Here is a 15710-nt window from a genome sequence, read left to right on the forward strand (position 1 = left end):
TGGGGCAGTGCTGAGCAAAACAGAGGCGCAGGTGCTGAATGCTGGTTATGATCGTGATGGCGTGGCTCAAGGCGGTAGGTAAATGGCGCGGACCACAAAGTGACTACCAGCCAGGTAAGTAAGTAAGGGAAGGCGAAGTAAGGGAACAGACAAGGGAAGGAAGGTGAAGCGAGGGGGAGCAGCGACCTTGGAACACCTGAGCCGTCTTGTTATGGTACCGCACAGCATAACGGAGCATAACGGAACACAACGGAACACAGCACAGCACGCAAGCAATTAAAGGCTGGAATGAAAGGATGGAAGGAAGGGTTGTATCTCGTGTCCTGGGGCCGTCAAGTTACTACCGTGTGTGTGTGTGTGTGTGTGTGTGTCACTTGGCATAGCTCCACTGACTCAACTGGAACACGGTGAAAAAGTAAAGCAAGAAAACAAACATTCAGGAAGAGAGACGATGACCGCCGCGACGGAAAGTTACAGACGCCAAACAACCGACCAAGTATGTCCGGAAAGAGAGAGAGAAAAAAAAAAACGAAACAAATAAAGCAAGCAGATGGGCAAGAAAAAGCAAGCAAGCAAGTAGGCAATAAAGAAAGAAAAAAAGAAAGAAAACGAAAGAAAGAAAGAAAGAAAGAAAGAAAGAAAGGAAGGAAAGAAAGAGAAAAATAGACAGCAAGCGAGGAAACAAGAAAGAAAACAGAAAGAGGAAAGAAAAAAAACAGAGAAACACTAAAAACACAGACAGAAAGACAGGCATAAATAAAGGAAGAATAAATTAGAAAAAGAAAAACAAGAAGAAAAAAAACTAACAAAGACAAGGAAAGAAAACAACGAAGAACAAGCAAGAAATAAACAAAACAAACACTCACACTAACTCCACCACCCCCACCAACCCAAACAAACAGGGAAACACAAACTAAAGAACCCCAAACAGACACACAAACACACATACTCACAAAATAAGGCGGACAAATCAACGCCTTATCAACCGACCTTGACTTTAATCCCCTTTCCATTTTCCTTCCTTCCTTCCAGCTTGTTTCCGTTCTCAGTGGGGAGCAGCCCCTTGAGACAGCTTCCTAACGCCTCACGCTACGCCCGGGACCTAAAAATCCACAATAAAATAACTTCGGCTCTCTCTCTCTAATCATCAGGTCTCCGCCGTGATTCCCGTCGTCCTGAGAGGCGTTCACTCAATAAGTTCGGGAGTCAGAGGAAAAATTGGCGGCGCTGCGAGAAGATAAACAGAGGAGAGAGGCTGGGACGAGGCAGGCGGCGGGAGCAAACACGGGAGTGGATGCAGGAGTGAGGAATTGGAGGAGGTGGCGGAGGATGGAGGAGGAAGAGAGAGAAGTAAAGGAGTGATTTTGACGTTTTTTATCTTTCCTCTATTTTCCTCCAGTGCATGACATATATTGGTTACTTTGTGATGTGGATGTTTTAGTTCACTTTCTCTGTCATGGTTTGTACTGCTAGAAAGGTACGTGAATGAGGATTAATTGTACTTGGTGTGGACACAATGCCTTATGTTTAGGGTGACGGGTTTCCTATACAGTGTTCTTAGCCAATGAATAGCGAACTGAAAAGCAAAACTATAAAACGGTCACAGAATTCTTTACACACACACACACACACACACACACACACACACACACAGATACAAATAAAGCTTAGGTGATTAGATCCAATAACCATCACGACACAAACGGCTGCAATACCTGTAGCGCTCCAGATGAGGCGAGAAGACGGAGAAGAGGGAGCGGAGACGAGGGGGCTGGAGGAAGATGGAGGCGGAAGAGGAGGGGGCGGGGAGGAGGGGCTCGTTTTCCGCCATGACCCACCTTCAGCACGACACAAACACGGCACAAACACGACCACAACCGATACTCAAGACGAAAAGTAGAGGGCAGGGCGTCACATAATGGCCGGACCCTCCTCGGCCGGCCAAGGCATGGAGGCGGCGGCGGCGGTGGCAACAATGGTGGTGACTGTGTTGGTTTGATTTGACGGACGGCGGAACGGAGAGCCGCGTTACAACATAATATTATCACACGCGACCGAGGCTGATCGTCCCTCACGCACACACTCGGTCACGCATGTTCATGAGGGTGAGGGAGGCGGCGAGAACGCAGACAAGGACCACAGACAAACAGGTTCCTGCACACGCGAGTACTGAGAAATCAAGGGAGGCTCTACGATTTAAAGGAGAGAGGATCGTGGGCGCCGCAACACACATGCAAGTCTGTCTGTCTATTGTTCCGCCGCTGCACAAAAATAAGCTTTTCGCGGCGTTTAAATGTGTGCCGCGCGTTGACTTTTATTGGCGTTGATGTGCCGCTGTGTGCCTGCATGCTGTGTTAGTGTGTGTGTGTGTGTGTGTGTGTGTGTGTGTGTGTGTGTGTGTGTGTGTTGTTATAGTGGCCCTCCGTGTTGCTGGAAGAGTCGGTTCGCATGCAAAATGACCAACATCGACTTCGCACATTTTGCATTAAACTTTATTCCATTATTGATATTGAAAGCATCGCCTCAATCACCACCGCCACCACGCCTCCCCGCACCTGTTCCCTTCACATCCACCTTCCTCTTCTCTCCCCGCTCACCTTTATTAGTCAGTGATTGTCCATCGTCACCTGTCCCTCCCCCACAACACCCACATCGCCGCTCACCACTCATTCCACAGACAACCATCCTTCGGCTCTCCTTCCCCCACCATCAACCACTCATGTCCCTCCATCTGAACTTTTCGTAAACACCTTCCGTATGATATCCCCGTCCCCCTGTGACCCCTCACCCGCTGCCTGCCCCACCCACACCCACGCCCAGACCCATGTCCTCACAGCATCATGACACACGCACTAGTCTACATCGCCGCCGCACGCAGCTTAAGCAGCCCCACGCGAGACCGTTGCCCCGCCACGGCTCCCCCGACGTGACAAAGGCAACACCGCACGTCACGGTACACTCGCTGTATTCCCTCCCGGACCCGTCTGGCGGCCCTGTGCTTATATGCATACACGGACGCGTACATACATGCCTGCATACGAGGATGCGCACGTATACACGTATTATGAAGATATGCTGCATAGATAAGTACAAATATAAGAATAACCACACAAATTCATACACACAAAACACACACACACATACACACACACACACACACATACATACATACATACATACATACATACATACACACACACATGCATATAAACATACAGGTAATCCAACAATACAAAAGCTCCCTTTCATTACACAAAGAAGCAGAGTGTAGCAAGCTGCACACCAGGACTCGTACGGCAAAAAAAGTATCTCAGGTCTGTCCCGTGACCGACAATCCTCTTAGCAGAACAAAACAGTCCGACCATCCTCGTCTGGCCCATCAAGGCAGGGCGAGGTTAAGACGAGCGACAAAAAATAACAATTTGAGCGTCGCTTCTTATATGACGCATTCTTGTGGAGCGACCCTGGACGACGGGACGCGGACAGGAGCAAGGCCAGGGAGGATGACGAGCAGGTGGACAGACGAGCGGGTGGTATAAGCGATCACGTAAGGAGGCAGGGTGGCGGCCATTTGGGATACAAGTGCGGTAGGAAGGGAATGCGGTACGTAGGGCATTAGGTAGTGAAGATAGGTAGCAAGCTTGTTAGGTAGGTAGGCAGGTAAAGATAACAGGTATAGGTGAGTAAGAAAGTTCGTAAACATGAATATGAGTAGGTGAGTATCTAGGTAGGCCAGTTGGTAGGTAGGTAGTGAATATGAGGCTGGGTGGATAAGTAGGCAGGACAGGTATTTAGTATGACAAGCAGAGAGAACAGGTAGAGGACAAGTAGGGAGACTGCAGAACAGGTAACTAAGTGAGAGGATAGGTTAGTCAGCGGGTAAGCAGGTAAGTAGGTATAAATAGGTAAGTAGGTAAGACAGGTAATAGTTGAAAGAAGGACGAACAGAGATGCCAGGTGTAAGTAGGTAAAAATGGGTAAGCAGGTAAATGTCTCAGTAGGTAGGCCAGTAGGTAGGCATGCAGACAAACAGGATAAGTAGGTCAGGTGGGCAGAGAAGTAGGATAAGCAGGCAATGGGTAACGAGGACATACTAGCAGACGCATGAGTAGGTAAATACGTGAGTAGGTAGGGCAGTAGGCAGGCATGTAGAAGTAGGTCACATAGGCAGAGAAGTAGGATAAGCAGGCAGTACGTACCAAGGACAGATAGACGCTTAAGTAGGTAAATCAGTAGGTAGGCATGCAGATAAATAGGAGAAGTAGGTCAGGTGGGCAGAGAAGTAGGATAAGCAGGCAGTGGGTAACACGGACATACTGGTAGACGCATAAGTAGGTAAATAGGTGAGTAGGTAGGCCAGTAGGTAGGCATGCGGGTAAATAGGAGAAGTAGGTCAGAGGAGTAGGATAAACATGCAGCGGGTGTGAAGGTCAGACAGGTAGGCTGGTAAGTAAGGCGGTGGACCAGGTGTGTTAGCGCGGACAGGCGGGCAGGTAAGGTCAGAGTGGTGCCTTACCTGTCTGTGTTTTATTGTCCGTGTGTTCCCGACGTCCGTCTGCAGATTATCGCGCAACGAGGCAGCGCCGCGTCGCCTGCCGTGTCTCAAGGTCAGAGTGCTCCTCAATCCTCTATCTAGGTCTGTCCTCAGCCCCGCATCCCCCCCTCCCTCCCCCCCCTATCGGGCTTCTTCGCTGCACGTGACCGCTACTCCCCTAATACCCTCAGCTCCTCCCTTCCCTCACGTCCTTGTCTCCTTCCTTACCTCCATAACCCCCCCCCCCCCGCCTTCTTCCATCAAGGCTGCACCTCCCTTCCCCTCTCCCTCGCCCCCTTGGCCTCCTCACCAGTACGCCGTCCCCTGGCCCCCTCCTTTCTCTGCTTCCCGCCTCCCTGCTATTACACCGTCATCCCTCCTCCTAATGCGCCTCTCTTTTCCTCTCCCGTGACCACGACCTGGCCAACAACGCAATCCAAGACCAACACGAAGAAAAGGAGAAATCGTTGACTCAAACCGTCTCGTCCTCATGATCACGGCAATAAAGGTTCCACGTGATCGCCATAATAAAAGTTAATATCTTCGCCGGTCCCATTTTCCTTCGCGAGGCATCGTAAAATAAAAAGTAAAGCCCCCTCAGATTATACCCTGACTGACGTCAACGACTGCAAGCATTCATCAGTTACCTTTACAGGCAGCGAGAAAAGGTGCATGGCGCCGTGCGTCACCATAACCACGAGGCGTGAAGTCAATTTTCCGACACAAAACTCTGTATATCAGAGGCGATGACTCCTATTATTTAGTAATGGCACGGAGTCACAGGCGCTGAGTAACCCACAGTGTCTCCAGACGCAGTGCATTACAGGGTGAAAATCACCCTTGCTTCACCGAATCCCTCGGAGGCCATCTTGTGCCTCCAGGAACTTCCCAGAGCATGGCTGCCGGCCGCTGTTGGCTGATTCCTCGTAGACATTCCCGGACCACGAGCGTGAAGAGCAACACTGCGGCGGCCGAGGAGGGGCGGCTGCAGGTAAACACAGCCTACGCAGGACACACGCGTTCGTGCAGCCCAAAAATGATAATGGCTAAGTAGCGTAATCTGTCACGCGACGCAGGACGGTGGGTCGTGAAGAGTCCTGCCTTGTTCACTGTTCCACGGCCTGGCGCTCTTCACTCCTCCAGCGCCCACCTTCCCGTCCCCTTTCCTTCCGTTTCCTTACCCTTACCCATTCCCTTTTTGAAACCCTTACCTCCCCCGACTTGGAAGGGACAAGAGACCCTGACAAGCCATTGGGAGGGGCGTGAGGCAGACGCTGAAGCACCCGAAAAAAGTTTCCGATTCACGAGGAAGATGACGCCAAGTTTGCAGATTTTGAAAACTGAATTCTCAAAACAACTTGAAAGTCTTAAGTGCGTGGTGGTGCCTGAGAGCGTGAGGCCCGAGGAAGGGGAGGGAAAGGATGAGGAATGAAGGAAGGAGCAGTAGTGAAGGGAGGGGGAGGATGTAGAATGGAGGAAGAAGCAGGAGAGAAAGGAGGGGAAGGATGAGGAATGAAGGAAGGAGCAGGAGTGGAGGGAGGGGGAGGATGAAGACTGAAGGAAGGAGCAGGAGAGAAAGGAGGGGAAGGAGCACGAGTGAATGGAGAGGAAAGATGAGGAATGGAGGAAGGATCAGGAGTGGAGGGAGGGGAAGGATGAGGAATGAAGGAATGGAGGAAGGAGTAGGAGTGGAGGGATAGCAGACGAGGAGGAGAATGTTGTGCCTGGGTGATGACCGAGAGTGAAATCAACTGAAAGACGTAAAAGTCACAAAAGGAAAGAGGCGGAGGGGACGAGGGGGCGGTGGTGTTGGCGGCAATGGGGATAGAGCAGGGAGCGAGGAAAGGGAGGTGGTGGTGGTGGTGGTGGTGGGGGTTTGAGGCTCCAAGGTTCATTCGGGAACGTGACAGGCACACCTCGCAGGGACATGCTGAGGTGGGCTTTACAGTGGCCATCAACCCTCAATGCTTCTCTCCTTCAAATTACTCTGAGCCTTCCTGCATCCCTTCAACCCCTGTTTGCGTCCGCCCTTCCTATGCGTTCTCCTCAGTGACTTCCTTCTCCCCTCAGTGAGTTCCTTCTGCCCTCAGTGAGTTCCTTCTGCCCTCAATGAGTTCCTTCTCCCCTCAGTGACTTCCTTCTGCCCTCAGTGAGTTCCTTCTGCCCTCAATGAGTTCCTTCTGCCCTCAGTGAGTTCCTTCTCCCCTCAGTGACTTCCTCCCGTGTCACTCTGCGTCCATCAGTGCCCATCTTTTTTGTTCCCTTCACTTTATTCAGTACATATATTTTTTTTTAAGGTTCTTCACGACTTCTCAAATGTGTGCTGTACCCGTCCGTTAGTCTTCCCATGCTCTATTCGTACTTTCTGCTCTTTATTTTCCTTGAGGCTTTATTATATACTAGTTAAATGTCCTCCTTCGTTTCGTATTTTTCCGCATCAATCTTGAGGGAATTTTCCGTCATCCATTCAGTTTCGTCCTCCAAATTCCACGGAAAGCTTTATTCACTGTTTACTGTCTCCCTGAGAGCTCCCGCGCCCCATTACGCCTCTCCTCTCCGCCCTGCAGCGAGGACACCCGCCCCCACACCACACACCAACAGGACCTCCACCCGCACGGCCCAAAAACAAACAGATCGCCGTAAAACAATAAAACGTCCGTCACCGCCGCCCTCACTTCGCGTCTCCTTCACCCTCAACACTGGAGACGTGTGCCAAAAACTGCCTCTGATTAACGTAAAAGCACAAACCTCTAATTAACGAACATACAGCTACGAAGAGGGAATTACAACGAACGAGTATACAAAGACAAGCAGAGACACCCTCAAAAATCTATTTACGAACAGGCATTATGATTTTCTTGTTTACTTTTTAGAGGATGTTGAGGATTCGCTGGGAAATGGGTCACAAGTATCTTAGCAGCACGGGAGGAAGAGGGAAGAGGAGAGGAGAAAGAGAAGAGACGGAGGGAAGAGAGACATAATATTTTCTAAAGTTGGTGATATAAACTACGAGTAGCTCCCTCCAGACGCCTCTTCTCTCTTTTTCCATCTCCGGCAGGCTCAGAGGAAGAGAAGAGAAAGAGAGACAGAGAGGGAGGGAGGGAGAGCCAACAGAAGAGTGAGTGAGGAAGGGAGGGGAAAAATGGTGGCGGTAAAGAGAGTGAAGGGAGGAGAAACTAAGAGAGATAAGAGGAAGGAAAAGTGAAGGAGGAAAAAAAGGAAGGAAATGAAAGGCGTGCGTGATGGAGACGGTGGAAGAGGGGAGGTGGCTAGGTGGAAAGGGAGGAAGGTAGGAGAGCGGGAAGTGGGTGAGGGAGGAGAGTGTGTGGGTGGACGAGTGGGTGGAAGGGGTAGGTATTTTTTTTCCCAACAAAGGAGACAGCTCAAGGGCACACAAAAAAAAGGAAACAATAATAATAAAAAGCCCGCTACTCGCTGTTCCTAGGTATGAGAGAGAACAGTGTGTGGGTGGAATGGTGGACGGGTGGAATGGTGGGCGGGCGGGTGGGTGGAGTTGTTTAGTATTCTCGAGGGTGACATGTGGTCGTCTATGCGCGCGGCGGCGTGGAGTGGTGGCAGGTAATGACGTGCGTGTGTGTGTTCCCACGCCACACCTGAAGCAGCCCGCCACGCCCTCGCAATCTCTCTCTCTCTCTCTCTCTCTCTCTCTGTTCCTCTTTTTATCTCATTCTATTGGCTTATTATTCTTTTTTTTTGTCATTTCTCACTTTTTTCTTTTTTGCTTTTTTTTTTTCTAATGGGGTCTGTTACTCTCTCTCTCATCAACCAACCATCTCACCCACACCCACAAGCAAACAAACAAACAAACACACGCGATATAATATGACAAATGCACGCCTTGGTTAGCGCACGCGAGCACACAAAAGATAATATTACTCTCTCTCTCTCTCTCTCTCTCTCTCTTATTACACACGCTTAATCATATATATTTACACAGAACAGTCATCCCTCACACCTCCCTCACACCTTCTCATCTCTCCCTTCTCTTCCACTCACCACTCACCCCTCTCCACTTCTCTCTCCCTCTTCCTTTCCACTTGTCACTCCCTCTTCCTCTTCCCTTCTCTCTCCCTCTCCCTCTTCCTCCTTCCAAGTTCATTTTTCTTTCCCTCCCTTTTCCTCTTCACTTCTCTCTCCTTCCTTATCCATATCCTCCCTCTCCACTTCTCTTCTCTCTCCCTCTTCGCTTTTTTCTCCCTCACCACTTCACTTATCTCTCCCTCTCTCTCCACTTCTCCCTCCCTCTCTCTCCATTTCTCCCTCTTCCTCTTCACTTCTCCCTCCCTCTTCTTTTCCACTTCTCCCTCCCTCTTCCTCTCCATTTCTCCCTCTTCCTCTTCACTTCTCTCTCCCTCCCTCTCCCTCCTTCCATCTTCACTTTTCTCCCCATCCCTCTCCCTCTCCCTCTCTCTTCCCTCAACACCCTTCTCTCTCAGTCCTCTTTTTAGTTCTCAACAAATCGACGGCGGGCCACGCACTCCTGTCATTACACAAACAGACAGACAGACGGACAGACAGACGGATGAGTAAACAGGAAGGAAGAGTGACAAGAATCGAGAAGTGACACCTCAACACCTGCTTAAGAATGATGGGAGGAGGAGGAGGAGGAGGAGGAGTGATGGTGTGAATGAAAGAAAGAGAGAGAGAGAGAGAGAGAGAGAGAGAGAGAGAGAGAGAGAGAGAGAGAGAGAGAGAGAGAGAGAGAGAGAGAGAGAGAGAGAGAGAGAGAGAGAGAGAGAGAGAGAGAGAGAGAGAGAGAGAGAGAGAACAAGACAGACACACACGACGAATGGGGTAGAACACTGAAGACAATACACATCTTAAAATTACAAACAAACAAACAAACAAACAAACAAGAGACAGAAATAGAGAAAACAGAAAATTTCAACACACTTATTTACAACCTTTAAAAATCTACCAGTATAAATCTACGTCCACCCCCCGCCCCCCCAATCAACACCTGTGTCACCTGTGGGAATGAAGCTTGAACTCGCATGTAGGAAATAAAAAAGAACACACACACACACACACACACACACACACACACACACACACACACACACACACACACACACACACTTATCCCAGACCTCTCAACACCTGTCACTACCTATGGGAAAAAAATCTCCACCGTGGGAACGTAGCCACACTCACTTGTATATGTTGTAGAGGACCCGTAGATCGTCCTGGTAGCGCGCGGGGTGGAGCTCAGCGCGTTCCTTCTCCCTCTGAATGTCCAGCAAAGAGCGAACAGCCCGAAGCTCCCTGCCGCCCTCTGTCGGGTAGGGGAGAACACGGTATAGGGGGCAGGGTGGCATGGAGGGAACGAAGGGAGGAGAATGCAGGAAGAAGAGGGAGAGAGGAGGGAAGAGAAAGAGGGAGGGAGAAAACCGTGACATGTGGAGGCAGGGTGGCATGGAGGGGGCCGAGAGAGGAATGCAGGGAGGAAATGTAGAGAGAAGGCGAAGAGGGAGAAGAGAAAGAGGAAGGGAAGCATAGAAGAAAAAAGGGGTGGTGTCTTCAGGGAGGGAGTGCCATGGAGGGAGAGGAATGCAGGAAGGAATGGTGGACGGTAAACAAAGAGGGAAAAGAAAAAGAGGAAGGAAAACAGAAGCAGAAAGGCTAGAGCATAGAGGAAGACAGGGTGGTATTTGCAGGGAGAGAAGAGAATGCGGAAGGGAAGCACAGAGGAAGAACAGAGAGTGGAGAGAAGAGAAAGAGGAAGAGAAGTAAAGAGAAAGGGTGGTGTGAAGGGAGGGAAGAAGAGAGGGAGAAGAAACGAGAAAGAGGGAGAAAGGGTGATGTGTAAAAGAAGGGAAGAAGAGAAGGAAAATAGGGAGAGGATGTGCTTGAAGAGAAGAAAGGAGGACGAAGGGAAGTGAGCAAATAGGAATGGAAGAAGAGGGGGACGAAATGAGAAGTGAAGGAAGGAGGGCAAGAAGTGAGGCAGGTTTGCAAAAAGAGAAGAGGAGAGGAAGAAAGATATGCAGTGCGGTGAGAGAGGAAGATGAGAAGAGAGGAAGAGTGCAATGGAGGGTAAAAGAGAGGAAGGAGAGAGGGAAGGGATGCAGGAGGGGATGAAGAAGAGAAGGAAGGAGGGAATGCAAGACACGAATCTCTTGCCAACCTCTGTATGTTAGGTGAGGAATGAAAGGAATGAAAGAAAGAAAGAAAAAGAAAGGAAGGAAGAGGAAAGAAGGAAGGTAAGAGGGTAAAGGAACAGAAAAAAATAAGGTAAGTAATGAAATAATAAATGGAGAAAAAGCATGAAGAAAAGGAAGGAAGGAAAGAAGGAAGGAAGACAAGGAAGGAAGGAAGGAAGGAAGGAATGGAGGAAGGAAGGAGGGCAGGAAGGAAGGAAGGAATGGAGGAAGGAAGGAAGGAAGAGTTAATGAGGGCAGGAAAGAAGGAAGAAATGGAGGAAGGAAAAAAGGAAGGAAGGAAAATAAGATGGCAAGGGAGAGACGTGACGGGGAAAATAAAGAACGGTGAACTAAATGAATGAATAAAAAGAGAAAGTGAGACCTTCTGATCATTATTATTACTGGCAGGTGTGTGTGTGTGTGTGTGTGTGTGTGTGTGTGAGAGAGAGAGAGAGAGAGAGAGAGAGAGAGAGAGAGAGAGAGAGAGAGAGAGAGAGAGAGAGAGAGAGAGAGAGAGAGAGAGAGAGAGAGAATACACAAACCACTTAGTACATACGCTATACAACCTTCTCTACAACGTAAAACAAAGGTTCACTCAAACATCTCCCTCCTTATTCTCCACACCTCTCCCCTCTTCCCCCCCGCCGCCACAGCGTTACCAACACCCTCACTGCACCCTCAACACCCCTTGTTCCACCCCCTCCCAATACACACACTTCAGAAGACAGACTAACCCTTGACCCTTCCCTTACATTCCTATATAAACACCAGTATTTTCGAACGACGAATTAGCATTTATTTATAGTTATGTGAGGAGGTAAGATTAGGTGTTGTTGTTGTTAATGGTGGTGGTGGTGACGGCGATGTTGTTGTTGTTGTTGTTGCTGTTGTTGTTGTTGTTGTTGTTGTTAGTGGTGGTGGAGGTGCCTGTGATACATTCCCTCCCTCCCTCCCAACTGGTAAGACTTCCCTCCACCTCCCTCCCTCCCAACTGATAAGACTTCCCTCCCTCCCTTCGTTTAGGCCAAGGAGAATAAACAGTCTTGGTAATATAGGTCAAGGATTTTTTTTAGCAAGTGTGTGTTTGGGGGCGCAAGTTCTTAGCGAGGATGGGATACAATTACCGAACTTGACGTAATTATAGGCTTGGGGCGTGTTGTGGTGCTGATGTAAGTGGGAGGGGGACTGGCTGACCAACTGACACTCTCTCTCTCTCTCTCAATCTCTCAATCTATCTACCTATCTATCTACCTACCTACCTACCTATCTACCTGTCTACTTATCTACCTATTTATCTATCTATTTTTCCATCTATCTATCTATCGTAAACCTGCATCCCTTCACCACTGCATATAACGGTTGAGTCATTATAATATGTTTCTTCATTACCGTCTATTATTTTCATTCTTTTTATTTCTTTACCCCAATTGTTTGTTTTTTTCTTCTTTTATTTCCTTGCCCCAGTTGTTTATCAGGAGCTCAATCTTCGCCTGCCCTAATTAATGATCGACCCTCGGCCTTTACGATATTTGTTTTCATTCATTCGTGGCAATTATGGTGCCAGAGGTCACTAGCGTGTTAATTAAGATGACCACTCGCCGGCCCGGACTCACAAACAAACACAGGAGGAGGAAAATAATAAAATGATAAAATGATAAAAATAATAAAATAATGATGACAATAATAATAATAATAATAATAATAATAATAATAATAATAATAATAATAATAATAATAATAATAATAATAATAATAATAATAATAATAATAATAATAATAATAATAATAATAATAATAATAATAATAATAATAATAATAATAATAATAATAATAATAATAATAATAATAATAATAATAATAATAATAATAATAACAATTGTGGCTTGAGTCGCTCTTATCACGGCTGTGCCCTCAACAATGACAATTTCGTGGCGCGTCGCTGTACTCTGGAGTAATTCGATGTTCTTGTGACTGCGGGACCAGAACTCCACTGCGCATTCCAGGTAATGTCTCAGCATTGAGTCATACAAGGTTTACATAACTCCCGGGGTCCTACATTCAAAGTTCCTCGCGATGAACCCGAGCGTAGTATTAGCTTTTCAAGGGGCAGACTTAAAATTCCTTGTATGTTTCAGGTCATTCCTCATAGCGACATGTTGGCTATTTCTGGTGGCTATTCATGGTTTCCGAGTGGTCAGCGTTAAGACCTTTCCACCCGCTTTGGTGTCATCTGCAAACTTCCATACGGAGAATCATGGTCCGATTTCAAAGTAGTTGATAAAAACCATAAAGAAAATGTGTGAGAGCCACTCGGAAGACTGTCCATCAAGTAAGTTAGTTATTTCAGTTGCTAATCTAGTCTGTTATTCACCCGATCAGATTGTCTCCTAAACCCGCAGGCTGTAGCTTTTATGAAGAGACGTTCGTGTGTTACCTCGTCAAAGGCTTCCTAAAGGACTAGATATTATAACGTCGCTGGGTTGTCAATGTTATCATATACACAGTGAAGGAGCCTAAGAAGTGAGGAGTTAAACAGTAGGAAGGTATAAAAGAATAAGAGAAAGAAGGTAATCGTGGAGAACATATGGAACACAAATGAAAAATGGTTGAGAATATGACTGTAAGAAAAGATAATGAATGGAGAGGAAAGGAGGACGAGGAGTTTACGAATGGGTAGTATACGGAGGAGGAGGAGGAGGAGAGGAGGGGGGCGGGAGGGAGAAAATGAGACTATGCTTCTTGGGGTAAAGGAAGGGCAATTTTTCTTATCAGGAATGCAAAGTGGAACACCGATACTTAAACGACCCGACCCAGTAGTTGTGTCGACCTACTGAGACCTATTCAGCAAGCGGGGGAGGAGGGAGGAAGATTAGCAGGGGAGGGACGACACGGAACCTGGGGGGAGAGAGGAAGATTGTTTGTGGGACGTCAAGGATAGGAGGGGAGGTGAAATTGAAACGCTTGGTGAGAGAACGAGCGAAGAGAAAGTTTGAGGACAGTTAAAGAGGCTTGCATGAGTGGAGAAACAGGGGTTTGCAGTAAGAAGACAAATGGGAACAATGTTTAAAGACAGCGAGAGAAGAGTGGTGAGGGAAATAGATTGTTTGTAAGTACGAGGACCTTTGAGTTGAGGATCCAAAAGAAGGTAAGGCCTGTGAGTTGAGGATCCAAAAGAAGGGTAAGGCCTGTGAGTTGAGGATCCAAAAGAAGGGTAAGGCCTGTGAGTTGAGGATCCAAAAGAAGGGTAAGGCCTGTGAGTTGAGGATCCAAAAGAGGGGTAAGCCCTGTGAGTTGAGGATCCAAAAGAAGGGTAAGGCCTGTGAGTTGGAAGACGAAGGTGGGTTGCTGGGGAAGGGTTTCAGGACGGATCAGGTGAAGGTTGATTTTGGGGTCAGTAAAAGAGGGAGGGGAATCAAGGCTGAGTCTGTAGACGGTGGACCGATAGCTAATATAATAAAACAGTTTATGAGCCTGCGTGTGTGGGTGGGTGGAGGAGACTGACTGGCGTAGGGCGAGGGGAACAATCATGGGGTGCGAGGTGGAATTTTAGGGGGCGCGACAGAGTGGATCGTGTGGATTGCTTTCACTGTTTACACTTTTCACAGTAAATCAGAGTGAAGTTGCTCCATAAATGTATTTCATGCACTGGAGTAAATGCATATAAATTTAAGTTCGACCCGTAGTGTTGTATGTGATTCGATTTGGAGTAAAAAAATATATTAGACATCTTTAGCTTTAAATGTGATTACTTTTATAGGGAGTGCGAACATTAATCAAACATCTCCTAGGGGTGTGGGGAGTAAAGGCAGGGAGTCAATGGTGAGGGAGGGAGGGAGGGAGGGAGGGAGAAGGAGCCTATTATGGTGAGTGGTAAGGTCAAGGGAACGTGCGACCGTCAAGCAGCTGCCGGGTTAGAACTGCACTACATCACTACTACGTGTTAGGATCTTTTTAAGGCATGTTCTCACGCACACATGCTCTCTCTCTCTCTCTCTCTCTCTCTCTCTCTCTCTCTCTCTCTCTCTCTCTCTCTCTCTTCGTACCCAAAACACACACGTAAACACACATCGAAAACCCTGACCTCTTCCAAAGTTTCATGACGGACCTAACAACACGCTGGATGGAACAATTCAACACCCCACACCCCCGCACCCACGCCATGCCCTTCCCTAGCCACCCTTCCCACGCCCAAGCCCTACCTTCCTCCCTCCCTCATACCTAACCTAACCCCGCCCAGCTACCTCCACCCCCTCATCAATACCATGCAACCTACGCTACAACCCTTGAGTCTTCCTAGGTCAGGTGTGGTGACGTGGCAGCCTTGACTTCGTTCTTCGTCTCACCTGTCCTGTGCCTCACCTACAAACACATATTCTCAGGTAATTGCTTCTCCGTTCGTCAGGTGTGTGTATATAACCGGTTTTTTCAAGGTTAGGGGGTGTGGGGGGTGTAGGGGGGCGTGTGTGTGTGTGTGTGTGTGTGGGGGGGGGGGGGGGCTAATAGGTATGGCTGACACATCTTTTTTTTTTACATGGTTTTTGCTGTTGTTAAGTGACTGTCGTGATGTGTCCGAAGCAGTAACTCTCAGAAAGGAAAGATAAAGACACTTCCCATTCTACTTATACTTTTTTTTTTCCCTTTTTCCTTCCCTCGTTCCTTTTTTTTTCTTTACAGTTGTCTCCTTCTCTTTCAGTCACTCCCATCCTCCTTCACTTTCTACCTCTTCCCTCCATTCATTCCTTATTGTTTCTTCACATTTGCTTCTCTTCTCTTACTTTCTCATTCTCTTTCTGTCCTTTTCTGCCTCGCTATTCCCTGTGTTTTCTTTATTTATTCTTTTACCTCCCAATCACTAATTTTCCTGCCCTCGCCTTTCTTTCTTGTCACCCTTCTCTTCCCCGCCATGAAACCTCCCGCCTCCCTCACCCTTTCACTTATCTCTCATTCACTTTTCCCCGCCATTACCTTCACCACCACCCTTTCAAGTCATCCTCCCCTTATCCTTTGTGTCT

At 48.0% G+C, this 15710-nt stretch overlaps 1 protein-coding gene across 4 annotated transcripts in view; it reads right to left on the reverse strand.

Annotated features, from left to right (window-relative positions):
• LOC126984154 (uncharacterized) overlaps nt 1-15710 on the reverse strand; it is a 101976-nt gene that overhangs the window by 35469 nt on the left and 50797 nt on the right. For all 4 annotated transcript variants that reach the window (XM_050837547.1, XM_050837548.1, XM_050837545.1 and 1 more), the window contains exon 3: nt 9710-9830. In XM_050837547.1, the coding sequence (XP_050693504.1) occupies nt 9710-9830 (121 nt within the window). The remainder of the gene's footprint in view (nt 1-9709; nt 9831-15710) is intronic.

The sequence above is a fragment of the Eriocheir sinensis genome, chromosome 56, assembly GCF_024679095.1.
Source record: "Eriocheir sinensis breed Jianghai 21 chromosome 56, ASM2467909v1, whole genome shotgun sequence".
Taxonomy (NCBI): Eukaryota; Metazoa; Arthropoda; class Malacostraca; order Decapoda; family Varunidae; genus Eriocheir; species Eriocheir sinensis.